This window comes from Sceloporus undulatus, chromosome 4 (assembly GCF_019175285.1).
Source record: "Sceloporus undulatus isolate JIND9_A2432 ecotype Alabama chromosome 4, SceUnd_v1.1, whole genome shotgun sequence".
NCBI classification, from domain to species: Eukaryota; Metazoa; Chordata; class Lepidosauria; order Squamata; family Phrynosomatidae; genus Sceloporus; species Sceloporus undulatus.
The window spans coordinates 47,029,182-47,042,082 of record NC_056525.1 but is presented as its reverse complement, the minus strand read 5'-3'; the positions used below and the strand labels follow the sequence as shown (position 1 = coordinate 47,042,082).

Sequence of the window (12,901 nt, the reverse complement as noted above, 5' to 3'; positions counted from 1 at the left end):
TGGGATTTGTACTTTTATAAGATCTTTACTCTTCTCTGCCAAAGTGTGCTGGTGCCCCCACAGAACTCCAAATCCCAGGATTCTCTAGGATGGAGCCATGGCAGTTAAAGTGGTGTCAAGTTGCATTATTTTGACTGGTTCTTTGAAAAAATATCATCCCTAGATGCATTTTGGCAGAAGCTTTCATGTTATCTCTAGAAGTTTCAAAATGTTTTTGTTTACTTATGAAAGGTTTCCCTGACTGGTTGTTTCATTTCATATGTGCATTTTGTTAGTGTCGGAATGAAAATTTGCTGAAACATGTTGAACTGTTTTTTCTTTTTTGTGAGATAGGAATCTGTATCTATTCTTTCCATGTTATTTCTTCCTTTAGTACCCTTAAATAAGTCATGGCCAGGAACACATCTACCTTGTTAACTGAGATGTATAGCAAAAGCATAGATGTTTAAGGGAAGCCTACTTCATTTCCACTCAAGTCTAAAAACCAGTACAGTGGTACCCCGGGATACGAATGCGCCGCCTTACGAAATTTCCGGGTTACGAAAAAAATCCATTAAAAAAAACTGTTCCGGGTTACGAAGGTTATTTCGGGTTACGAAAAAAATTTTGGTGCTTTTCGGCGCTTTTTCGCACGAAATCGCGGCTTTTCCCCATTAGCGCCTATGGCATTTCGGCTTGCGAATGCTTTTCGGGTTACGAAAGCGGCGGCGGAACGAATTAATTTCGTAACCCGGGGTAACACTGTACTGTTAGGGTTTATGATGGGCAAAGAGGCAAAGAAAGTGAGTGTTGCTTCACGATTTGCTTTATTTACAGACACTGTACTCTTAACTTTGGTGACACAGTAATTTTCACACAGCAGCATTGTGTTTTCTCCAAGCCATGAGGGTGCTGCACACACAGCTATAATCATTCTACAGAGTGAGACCTTTGGAAGGTGGCCTGGAGTGAAAAATCTAGAACAGTTGGTGTATTTCTTCATGCTGCAGGTACTGGGAAGTTGGATCAAAGGCTGGTCAAAGAGGAAATATGCCATTCTGCCATCTCCACAGATTAGATGTGAACCATCTCTCACTTCCATCGGCCACCAACCACGGGCTTTCCACGGGTAGCTTTTGAGCTGTTATGGAAGCAAACAAATGGGGATTTTCAGGTGCTGTTGAAGGCAAAACCTTGATTTTTCACAGGGTTGGTGTATGTGTGTGTGTGGGGGGGGGTGTCAGGGTTGACTTTTGCTTTGGACAAAATATATGGGTGCCTCAGACCAATGATTATTTTAGATAGGTGAACTTATTGAATAGTACCCCACACAGAGCATGGTTGCAAGACTAAATTGATTCCATGGTCAACATGGTTATGCATGAAAAGTAAAATCCACCAGAGAAAAGTAGCAATGCAAATATAGCATGGGTGCCATGCAATACTGTTATATTTTTGGAGCCGAGAAACAGGAAACTGAAACAAACCACATCTTGTACCTTAAAGAAACAGCTACACCATGAATATATGCTTATGTGTATACCTTCAAGTTGCCTATTGACATGAGGTGGCTAGCCATTGCTTTCTTCTGACAAATATAGCCTATATCACCTGGTATTGTCTTTTCAAGTACTAACTTGAAAATCCCCTTTTCAAGTATTAACCAGGCCTGATCCTGCTTAACTTCCAAGACTGGAAAGTATCTGGTGCCTTCAGAGAATGTAGGCTCTTGCACACAACATTTTACATTGAAATCAGGATGGTTTTTAGTACTTGTAGCAGTATTCATAGATTCATAGTAGTACAGCTGGCCCTTGGTATCTGCTGCGGTTTGGTTCCAGGACCTCCCATGGATACCAAAATCCATGGATGCTCAAGTCACATTGAATACAATGACAAAGTAAAATGGTGCACTTTATATAATATGGCAAAAATCAAGGTTTGTTTTTAGGAATTTATATATTTTAAAAATATTTTCAAGCCGTGGATTCTTGAATCCATGGATATGAAGGGCTGGTTGTACTCTCAGTTGTAGCTGTAACAACAATAATAACCATTACCACTGTCTAAGGCTAAGTGAAGCTGCAATTTAGCAATATCTGGTGGGATGGCACATTCCTTGCCCTCATTTCAGGAATGTTTCTGTCCATGCAACTTTTTCAATTAGCCTTACTAGGTGTTATGAGACCCAGCACAGTGTAGTGGTATGAGCATTGTAGTATGACTTTAAAGAGCAGGGTTTAAATCTCTGCCTAGCCAAGGTAACCCAAGAGGTGACCTTGAGCAAGACACATGCTCTCTGCCTTACAGGAAGGCAAAAATAAATCCCTCTCTGGAAAAAAAGTGCAAAGAAAACCCCAAGATAGGTTTGCCTTAGGAATGCCATATTGTGGAAATGACTTAAAGGTACACAACAACAATAACAAGCTGTTTCACTTAAGCAAGTCCTGTGAGGGGGCTGAAAACTGAGATGTTGCCCTGGTGGCTGGCCATCTATGATCCAGTTGGAAAGCATTTCAGAGAACAAGAATGCAGTGTCACTGAAGCCAGTGATGTCACTCAGATTTACATTGGCTAAGGCTTTGGTATCAGTTGAAGTCATTGATGAGCCAGCCAGGCAATTTTTAAATATTTCCCTAATTCCCATGAATCTAGTTTGCTTCTCAGAAAGGGAAGCAGCTGTTTCTAAATCTGGAGCTGTCTCACAGTCAGATTAAGGGCAATATGTACTGTATAGTGGAGACACAGAGATTTCCAATTACACCCTTAGCTTTTGGTATTTGCTTTCAGGGTATAGATAATAATTTCAGATTGTTCATTTTTATAAAAAAAATCTCTTCATAATTTTTATCTGGGTCTGTCCATCTGTCTTAATTCATCTCCTGCCTTTCTGCTGGTATGAGACCCAACAGAAGTTCAATAGAAACAATTTAAGATTTTGTTCTAAAATGAATGAATGTCAGAAAGATTTCTCCAGTCTGACTGAGAGAACTGTTGTTTGTTCTTGTGTGCTTTCAAATCATATCTACTCTATGGTGATAATAAGATGAATCTATTGGGGTTTTCTTGACAAGATTTGTTCAGATATAGTTGCCTTTGCCTTCCTATGAGGCTGACAGTGGTGATTTGCACAAGGTGCATTTCCACAGCACAGCAGGGATTTGAACCCTGTTCTACAGAGTCATGGTAGATCTGTGTTTGCAGCTGTGTTATTGTTTCTGATTTAGGGTTGTTAGCTCTTTTTTTTCTGGAAGATTGAATAGATATTTTGAGGTACTAGGGGTTGAAAGGATATTTGAAAATGTGGGCAATCTCTGCAAAAAGATGGTTTTTCAATGACCAAGAAATCCCAACAGGGAGAAACCTATTGAAGCACCCTTCTCTCCCCACTTGTCTTCAAATAGATATGAGGACTATGCACCCCCAGCCTAGACTCAACATTTTTCCTGCTTCCCCAACATGGCCTTGTGAGAGCCAGCCAGAGAGCACAAAGGCAACCAAGCAAGCAGAACTGCTGCTAGCTATGTTCCACTACCTTACATGCAATTATGACATAATCTTCCAGAACCTCTGGAGGCCCTCCTGGAAGTCTCAGGATATGTCTGCATTGTAAAACATTGTCTATCAAACTGCAACCAGTGCTGGATTATCCTCCTCACTAGGCTCCCCTTCCCCCTCGCATCCTTCTCCTGCTGACATCATATCCAGAAAGAGAAGGCAACCAAATAAGGAGGCTCAGCAGTGGCCAGCTATCATAGCCAGTGATGGATAAGCCCTGTTCATCTGCCACCTTGCACACACCCCAATTGGGCACTACAGGGCTGTGGGAAGGCAGGCCTAGTGAGAAGTCTAGTGAGGAGGATAACCGATCAGTGCTTGTAGTTTGATAGCCAGTATTTTACAATGCACACATGCCCCAAGACTTCCAGGAGGTCATCCAAAGGTTCTGGAAGATCATGTCATCATTGCATGCAAGGTATTAGGAAACATTTTCTCTCCTTCAAAAACTGCATCATTTTCAGATATGTTCCTGCAGTGGGGAGAAAACTGTTTAAATTACTTGTTCTCCCATGCATGAATGAATAATTAAAAGAATGACATCCTTAGCCCGTTGAAACATGGCAGTCTTTGTGCTGAGAACAGCTGTATCAGAGTTTAGAAAAATTATTTTTAAAAGTTACTGTTATATTTCCAAGGTTTCCAAAAGTAGTTGATTACCATTATTGTTGCATTTTTGTTTCTCAAAAATAACCAAAATAACTACATTTACTCAGTTTAAAAACATATTTGAATGATGTAAACCACTGGCTTTCTATACACCTGCTCAGTGCCTCAGTACTCAGTACTCACAACAGATCAAAAGGCAGCAGCACAAGGAATAACATAAACCAACACTTCAGCCAATGGTGAGGCTGCACACTTTCAAATTATAAAAAACAAAACTAAAATTTACAGTCACACTATAATAGGAGTGAAATTACCCCTTGTTGCATTGTAATTGTCATGTAACTTATTTGAGAAAGGAATTAATTACAAGGAAGTCATTATTTATAACTTTATGATTTGAGCCGTACCTGTTAAATCTGGTCCATGCAAATGGCTGAGAATGTCATTTGGTTCCTTTTTAAAAATAAGAACTTATTGAAATCCACTTATTTCTTCATACTTTTGACAAAAGAACCTTGAGATTTTTTAAGAAGTCAAACATGTAAGAAAATAGTTCTGTCAGATTCATCTACCATTTTCCTTTCTCGTGTTCTCTCTTCTATTACCTTCACGAAGCTCTCTTTATCTCCATTAGCTATATGACCTAACGTTTAGGTCCTTTACTATTTCTGAAGTTCAGCCCATGAAATAAAAGCATAGAATTCAGACAAGTGACTTAAGAGAGAAGTTGCACACAACTACACTTGTCAAAATGCAAAATGAAACCCAACAAGAAACTGATCCTAATACTTCCATGTGGTACCTGTAAATTTTTCAACAATTTATCATATAAACACTCCACACTTTTAGACCAAGCATGAGATGATCAAAAGTTTTAGTGATCATTCTGGACCTTTTTAGTTGCTGTTCTAGGTCATGGAGGTCCCATGCTCTGATTGGCCTTTAAAACAATCCACTGTGCTGCAGAGAAAGGGGAACTGCTTGTATTAGGGAATAATATGCAAGAATGTATAAATATGTCAACATAATTTGATATTATGCCAGTACAGTGGGCCTACTGTATCAACTTGAGCAACCATGAATTGCCATGAATAATCCATGAATTATTGTCAATGGTACATGTGCCTGTGGCAACACCAATGTGGCCATGCACACATCATCACACATTGACTAGAATGGGGCTTGAGCATGCACAGAACCAAAGGTATAAACCCCAACAGGATTATGGCCACATTCTTATGTGCATACATAAAATTATGTATGAAAGAGCTGATAGTCCAAGATATGAATATCACAATCCTGGGAGTTTAAAAAATACCACTCTGACATCTCTTAGATTTAGTTGCTAGGTGCTAAAGAAAGTATCTGTATTCAGCCACATCCAGCAGAGTACAGATTAGGTATCTATCTGAATCATGGTGTGCAAAGACATTTCCTCTCATTACTTTCACTGCAAACAATCACAGCACACCACTCATATCCCAAAGGGCACAACGTGCTACTCACCCTTTGCTGAAGCAGATAAGGAGAGAGAAAAAAGAAATAAGGTATAAATAGAACATAAAACTCCTGGCTAACCAACAGGTTTGATCATCTGATGCACATAAAGGGTCACTAGGGAGCAGGACCATAAGACAGAGTGCAGCAGTCCCCTCAAGCAGAAGATTCTGGGAGGAGGCAGGACGAGAGAGACATATTGTGTGGATAGCTTAAGGTACCTTGTGTTCTTCATGTGCAGTGCAGGATGCTGTTCCTACAGGCTAAGATTCACTTGCCAGTTCTGTTGGCTTTTGTGCACACAGTGTAAAAGGGGGTTCCTGCTTTCTACCTAAAGCACCAAAATGTCTTGGTCTCACTATGCAAAGGATGGAAACGTCCCTAATGCATGTTGCCTTTTGCTTCTGGACTGGTAAATGGTGAAACAATTCCACCAGGGCAACCACTCTGTGAGACAGCTATACTTTCTCCTGCAATGGACAGAAGCATCTTCCACATAGTGATCAGAACTGTTGTCAAGAGTCCAAGTAAGGATCCATTCTCTACCCTGAAACAACCTATATGTAGAATATCAAACAGACTCTTCAGACTTGCTTTGTCTTTGTTCTCTATCTGTGAAATGGAGGGCAAGAGGAATGGTAAAAAATGGCTGAGTATGAGTGAAACCCCCCTAGAGTTTCCCGACAATTAATACAGCGAGAGAAGTCAACCCCAGAAAAGAGGTGGTGAGACATGAGAAAGGAGGCTGGATACTTTGTGTCTCAGTGGATGGACTACATTATAGGTAAGAATTGGAGGCCACATTGTTGATACCTGAATATTGTAGCAGCTGCATCAAAATCCCACAATGGAGTAAGGCATTTCCTAAATAATGTTCATGGACACATCTTTAGAAGGGGAATTGCAGTGAAGAAGTGTGGAAAGTGAAGAACAAAGGTTATAAGAAGGTGAGGAATCACAGAGCTCAGGGGAAAATAGATGGGGAAGGGGTGCAAAAGGTATGTAAGTAAACAATGGAACTAAGAAAAACCCTGGTGAAAAGTGTAGTTGAAAAAAGTAAAATCAAGTTAAAATAAAGCAACAAAGAAAGCACATATATAGAAGGAAACTAGAGAAAATGGATTGGTAAATGAATAGGTAAATTTGGAGGAAGAGAGACTTCCAATTGGTGGAGATTTGCCAGCACTGCAAGAAGTGGGGAACTGATCTTTGCTGATCCATCCATCCTTTTGAAACCTCCACCTGTGACTCTTGAACTCCTGCTCCAGAGAGTTGGAGGATTTACCAAAAGAGCCTGAATGGCAGCCAACTGGAGGAAAATATCCTTCCCTATTTTCTCCAGCAAGGATCATTCACTGGATTTCACTCAATTCACTTTATGGAAAGAGCTTTACCACTCACAGAACAGGTAGTCTGGATTAGTGATATAAACAGCATTCACCAATTTCTTCATCTTTGACAAGAAATGGTGTTATGACACACTGACACATTCTATCAAAGCAAGTGTTAGCTCCTGCAATAATTTCCTGCACAAGAACAAAATGATTAACAATTTTTGGTCTGCAGATTCAAACTTTTTATCTTTTGTTCAAATCCTAGTTATGCAAATAAAGCCCCAAGATGTGAAAATCATCCAAACATGAAGGATAATTCTAAACTTCTCCCACATGGACAGAAAACTTTTAAAATGTCTTGATCTTATGTGCAACAATGAAATAAGCAAAAATTGCATCCCCCAACTAGATCCAATTCACTAAATAAAACAAGGAAGGAAAATTATTACTTTTTAAAAAACTGACCAAGCAACAAAAAAGCAGGGGCAAACTAAAACTAGGACAGAAAGAAGAAAAGTGGTGGCAGGATAGGATCTGGGGGGCAAGAGAGGCTAACAACATCAATTTCATTGATAGCTAGACCTGCTTCAAGGTATATGATCACATGATTACCAAAGTAAAAGATATGGCAATAGATTGCCATCATGGATCACTAAAGCAGAAACGAAGGCAAGAAGTTAAGAGCAAAAGAGCAGAAGTTAGTAATGAAGTAGGAAAGGAGGAGAAGAAAAGGAAGAACAGAAAAATCTGGATTCAAAGCAGCACCTACAAGGAATTGTAAACAAAACAAAACAAAACCCAGTGGGCAAGTAGTTCACTTACAGGAAAATAAGGGGGCAGGGAGGGAGTGATTGTGGGAGATCTGCTGAGGGAATTTGGTGCCATGAAACACAATAGGATGCTATGTGTCCTAAGTACTTACACCTTTTGATGATCACTAATACGGTTTCGTAGAACATTAATCTGCAAGAAAAATAGATAGGAGATGATGCTTCATGGTGACACTTCATCATGTGGGAAACAGGAGGACTGTGTGACAAGACAGCAAGGAAGGCAAGAAAGAAGACTGAATGTGGATTGACTATGCACAGTAGCAGAGTGTAACTCTAGATGTAAATGATTCCTCTGTTGAATTGTCTGAAACTCCATTGTTAGGACTAGGAACCAGAAAGGACAATGGGTTTATTTCTGTCTCTGTCCTAATCACTAATCCTTTTTCTTATGTTAAACCCTTGAGTAGATTTCAAAGATATAGCTGTGCTAATCTGTAGAATCAGTAAGTAGAGAGATCTTATGGCACCTTTGAGACTAATTGAAAGAAAGAAGTTGGCAGCATGAGTTTTCATACTTAAGTCTACTTCTTCAAATGCATCTGAGGAAGTAGACTTAAGTCTATGAAAGCTCATGCTGCCAACTTCTTTCTTTCAGTTAGTCCCTTTACAGACCGGTGAAAAGTGCCTGCCTGTGGGCAGGGTGAGGGCTGAGCATCCCCATGCTCAAAGTCCTCATCGTGTTGCCTGGATGCTGTCTTGGTGCATACCCATTCAGACAACATGTGCCATGATGACACCCTTTTAGCACAGCACCCAAACAGCACTGCGCCAAAGGGGCATCATCAAGCTGCATGGAAGCAGCTGTGGCAACTCTTCAAGGTACAAAAAGGAATCGGTTTTTCTGGCTCCTTTTTGTGCTTTATGGAGGCCAGATCGGTGCCGCGGCATGTGCCACAGCACCAATCCGGGGCAGAAAGAGATGGTGTCTCACCGCCCCTTCCTGCTCATCTGTAGAGCACTTTAGTCTCAAAGGTGTTACATGATCTCTTTACATCTTGAGTGGATTTTTGTTGCACATGCAGCTGTTTGTCTGCATAAAGGCATTCTAAATCCAGCTGGTTTTAATTAAATTTGCCAATTTTGGTGGAGGGATGGAGGCAAAGTCTTCTCTCCCTCATTTTGGTGTGTTTTTTCAGGGTGTTTCTCTGATCTGGCCAGGAAATGGATCTTCTATGCCATAGCCATAGTAGCTGCTTGGAAGCAAAGCTGCACTATTTGTAGCATAGTCTGTAGCTCTTGGACATCATATTTCTTGAAAAGCATCTCTTTTGCTCCAATGCTCAACTGCTCAAACATGATGGACTACTCTATTAATTACATGACTTATTCATGAATTTCAAATGTTGATAATTAGAAATGCAGTTTTGATTAGTTTAAATGCTGGCTCACTCTTGCTTCTGCTGTAAGATCAAAAGTGGAGAAGAACTGTTCCATAAACACTTCCACTGACTTACCTTTGTCAAAAGTTCTGGGTAAAAACACCCAGTGCCTGAGTGACCACAGTAAAATTGAATCTTAGTTCCAGAAATAATAGCAAGCCAAGCAGGACAACCATGCAAAATAGCAAAGGGCCACTTTGAAAAGATAATGTCAACATCCAGATTTTACTGGTATATAAGAAGGCAATATTCCAAGCAAGTATTTTGCATACCTAGTTCCATGCTTTACTGTTTGCAGGGAACAGGCCATACTTACTACTTGCTTAACTCATCACAGCGTGCAGTGAGTATCGAGATCTGGTTAGAATTAGAGGAAGGAAAATATTACAGATATGAAGCCTATACCAGTGGAACACTAAAAGAAAGAATGTGGTGATCATGAGAAAGCAGCTTTCAGTATTAAATGCTTCACTGAATAAGGGACATTATAAAGAATGAGTGTGCCCTACATACCAAGAGCGAGCAACTTGTGTTCCTTAGATGTTGCTGAATTTCAGCTCCCATCATTCCTCATTAGTAGCTATGCCAATGGCAGGGCTGATGAGAGCTGCTGTCCAATAAAATCTAGAAGGACAGAAGTTGCCCACTCTCCCTAAATACAAATATTCATTCTCTGAAAGCCAGTACTAATATAGCCAAAATGGCACTAACCAAATAAAAGCAGTATCAACAAGCCTGGGGAAAACCTAACATTTGTGAAGGCATCCAAAGAAAATAAAGAGAAAATAGACCCTAAAAAGAATTATCCCAAGGTGGATTGTGCATGCTCAGTAGTGAAAGAATAAAGTGTTAGAGTTGGGTCGAAGTACTGGGGAAAAGGAATGGAGTATTCTTAAAAAGAGCAAAGGTGAATGGAATCATGAACAACAATGTGCCATGGTGTCACACTGTATACTTATAATTGACATTTGAAAGTAAGTAAGGTAGTAAATGGCAAAACAAAAAACGTTTACCCACTCCATAAAAGCTGTACTGTGAGTGCCCATATATTTGAATTCTGGTTGCATTGTCTGAGACAAAATCCTCACTCACTTGAATACAAGGAATTACAGCTTTATGAATAGGACTGGGGACGTATAGTGCAGTGAGCATACTGACAGGTTTTCATCATACTATAAGGGATGGCTAAAGAAGAAAATCTAAAATGCAGGAGAGCTTGAGTTATCGCCTGATTTCATGATGGTGGATGGGTAGGAAGGTAGCATTATCTTCAAAGCCTGTTTGTGGGGCTAACTGATGGATCAAAGGAAAATTCTAACAAAAGGCTTTCAGTAAAATCTTTGAAGGAAGATTTTTGTCTCTCTTGTATTATCTCTGCTTGACTTTAGGGACTGAGTGCCTGAAACTGATGTGATAGCCAAATCTATGTGCTTATATTATAGCCAAGGCAAAACATCCCTACCATTTTATTGCTCTATTCATAGCAAAATGAGTGTCAATTTTGCCCATTTAGAGGATTTGATGGGAAGTAGGGATCAAATTACCTACAGTAATTTGGGAAGTATCATTTTCTCCCTTCTGAATGCTTTACATATATTTCTGTACTGGCAATTCAGAGGGGAAATGATGGTCATCATCAAAGTATGTGTTGGTGGGTGGGTGTTTTCATTATTTTTTTTCCAGGAATACCTCAGGTAAATGTTCAGTGAGCCATTAAGAGGAGATCCACAACTGTTAAAGAGAAAAGAAAGTTGCATCCCAAAGGAAAGGGGGTGAGGAAGGGTAGCTGCTACTGATACCCACTATTCCATAAACTGCCCTGCTTGAACTTTCAATTTTGTTCCTTGAAGAAGCCACACACACACACACACACACACACACTTTTCATCTACCTTCCTCCATACTCCCAGAATATCAAGTCAATTTCCCCCCCACTTTTGATTTGGCTTTAGTTTATATACCATGTTTAGTTAGTGAATGGAAAATTAGCATGGCTACTAAGAATAGTGCTATAGTTTAAGCCAGTTTTAGTGCAGATTAATTAAAATGCTGTGACAGTGTTTTACTACATTCATCAGTGACTGAACAGGTTGGTGGTTACAACACAGGCACTTCCAAGCATGTTCTTCTGGATATAGAAATTTTCTGGTCGGGGTGAATCAAACCAATCCAGTTTTGACAGAGGCTACTACAGTATAGCCTGCAACATGATTTGTGGGGTCCTTCAACATTTGGCTTGACAAAGATTGAAGCTGGACCTTCACAGGCCTGCAGTGATACTTTTAATTTTCACCCACAATGCTACATTCATTTGATGTGGGAAAGTATCTGATTCCAGTTATTTAAGAAACTGTTCACCTCTGACTTCTAAAGTAAGATCTAAATGGAGATAAAGCTAGGCTCCCATCCAACTGAGACAGGTCATATTAATCATCTTTGTCTGTACTTGTTCGGAGCTGGGAGGAAGAAGGGAGTTAACCTTGCAATGATAATAAAGAAGGAGCCTAGATACAGCAAAGGTGGAAATGAATGCATGTCTAACTTAGTTTGGGGATGGCTTTTGAAGACCATTTTCAAATGATGGAAAATATTTTCTGGAAAAGTACTAATGATGAGCATGCTCACATTTTTTTTTCTCTGAATCATTTCATTAACATGATTTCCTCACTCTCCTGTTACTTCGGTGCCATTTTTTATTTTAATGTGTGGATCTCCTTCCTAGCAGTAGTAACTTGAATGATCCCAACCAATCAGGAACTGTGTAACACAATAATAAGCATGTGCAGACAGTGGGGCATTTTGGCTTGTCTTCATTCTGTGAAGGCCACATCACTCCCATTTTTTGGAACTGGGTCCATTTTCAGGGTAATTTTGACTGTGGAGAGGAGCAAATTTACACCAAGACTGTATGCTTTAAAGAAATTTCCAGCCCAAAATTGTGTTTTTCATATGGTTTTTATCCCCTAAAATTAGTGCTTTGGAAGAGTCACTGGGAACCCAAGGGCTGCATAGGAATCCTCAAGGCAAAGCATCCTCAGTGCAATTGACACTAATCCATCATGTGATTTTTTTATCAGTCATACAAGTAATCCCAAACAGGGATTATATAGTGAAAAAGGTGGTGACAGTCTGATTGACTCCACTGTGATGTCACTGAGATCAAGCAAAGCTGCCTTCAGAAGGCATTCTCTTCCTCTCACTGAGTGGATTTGTTCATGCTATTTTCTACACAATGTCTGTCAAATGTCAAACAGATATCAAACATCTGTTAGCTGCTTTTTTGGCATTTCTGCAATGACTATAAAAGGTGCTTTTCCTATATGAGCTCAGTCTTTGAAGCCACATTCAGCTGTTCACACTGAGAAAACCACATTTTCAAACAGACATTCAGACTCACCTCATATTTTTGTCTCTTGAATTTTTCCTGCAAGTCAAATTTCTCAGCTTCTAGATCATGGATACTTTGCCACAATTCCTTGGCCTTTTCCCTGATGTGAGAATATGAAACATTAGTTAATGTGATAGCCTATGTTTACAGTCCAACATACCTGAAGGATAAGGAGATTACATTCTTCTTAAGTATAAGAAGCAGTTGTATATGGATATCAGAAGGATATGTATACAACATAGTAGCCATGTATATGTGTCTGTTCTTTATTAGTATGCTTGGATTATATGCAATCATAAGTGTGAAGTGTGAATGCACACTTTG

General features: G+C 39.7%; 1 protein-coding gene across 5 annotated transcripts in view; it reads right to left on the bottom strand.

The window, feature by feature from the left end:
* Positions 1-929: 929 nt before the first annotated feature.
* The window catches only part of TNNT2 (troponin T2, cardiac type), a 31,942-nt gene continuing 19,970 nt past the window's right edge, over positions 930-12,901 (bottom strand). The window contains exons 9-13 of one of the 5 annotated variants that reach the window (XM_042464965.1): positions 12,587-12,677; positions 9,506-9,546; positions 7,900-7,940; positions 5,653-5,658; positions 1,035-1,120 (exon numbers count right to left, since the gene is read on the bottom strand). In XM_042464965.1, the coding sequence (XP_042320899.1) occupies position 7,940; positions 9,506-9,546; positions 12,587-12,677 (133 nt within the window). In that variant the 3' untranslated portion in view covers positions 1,035-1,120; positions 5,653-5,658; positions 7,900-7,939. Of the gene's footprint in view, positions 1,121-5,652; positions 5,659-7,899; positions 7,941-9,505; positions 9,547-12,586; positions 12,678-12,901 lie in introns of all 5 variants that reach the window. The other 4 variants (XM_042464966.1, XM_042464962.1, XM_042464963.1 and 1 more) reach the window with 4 other exon arrangements.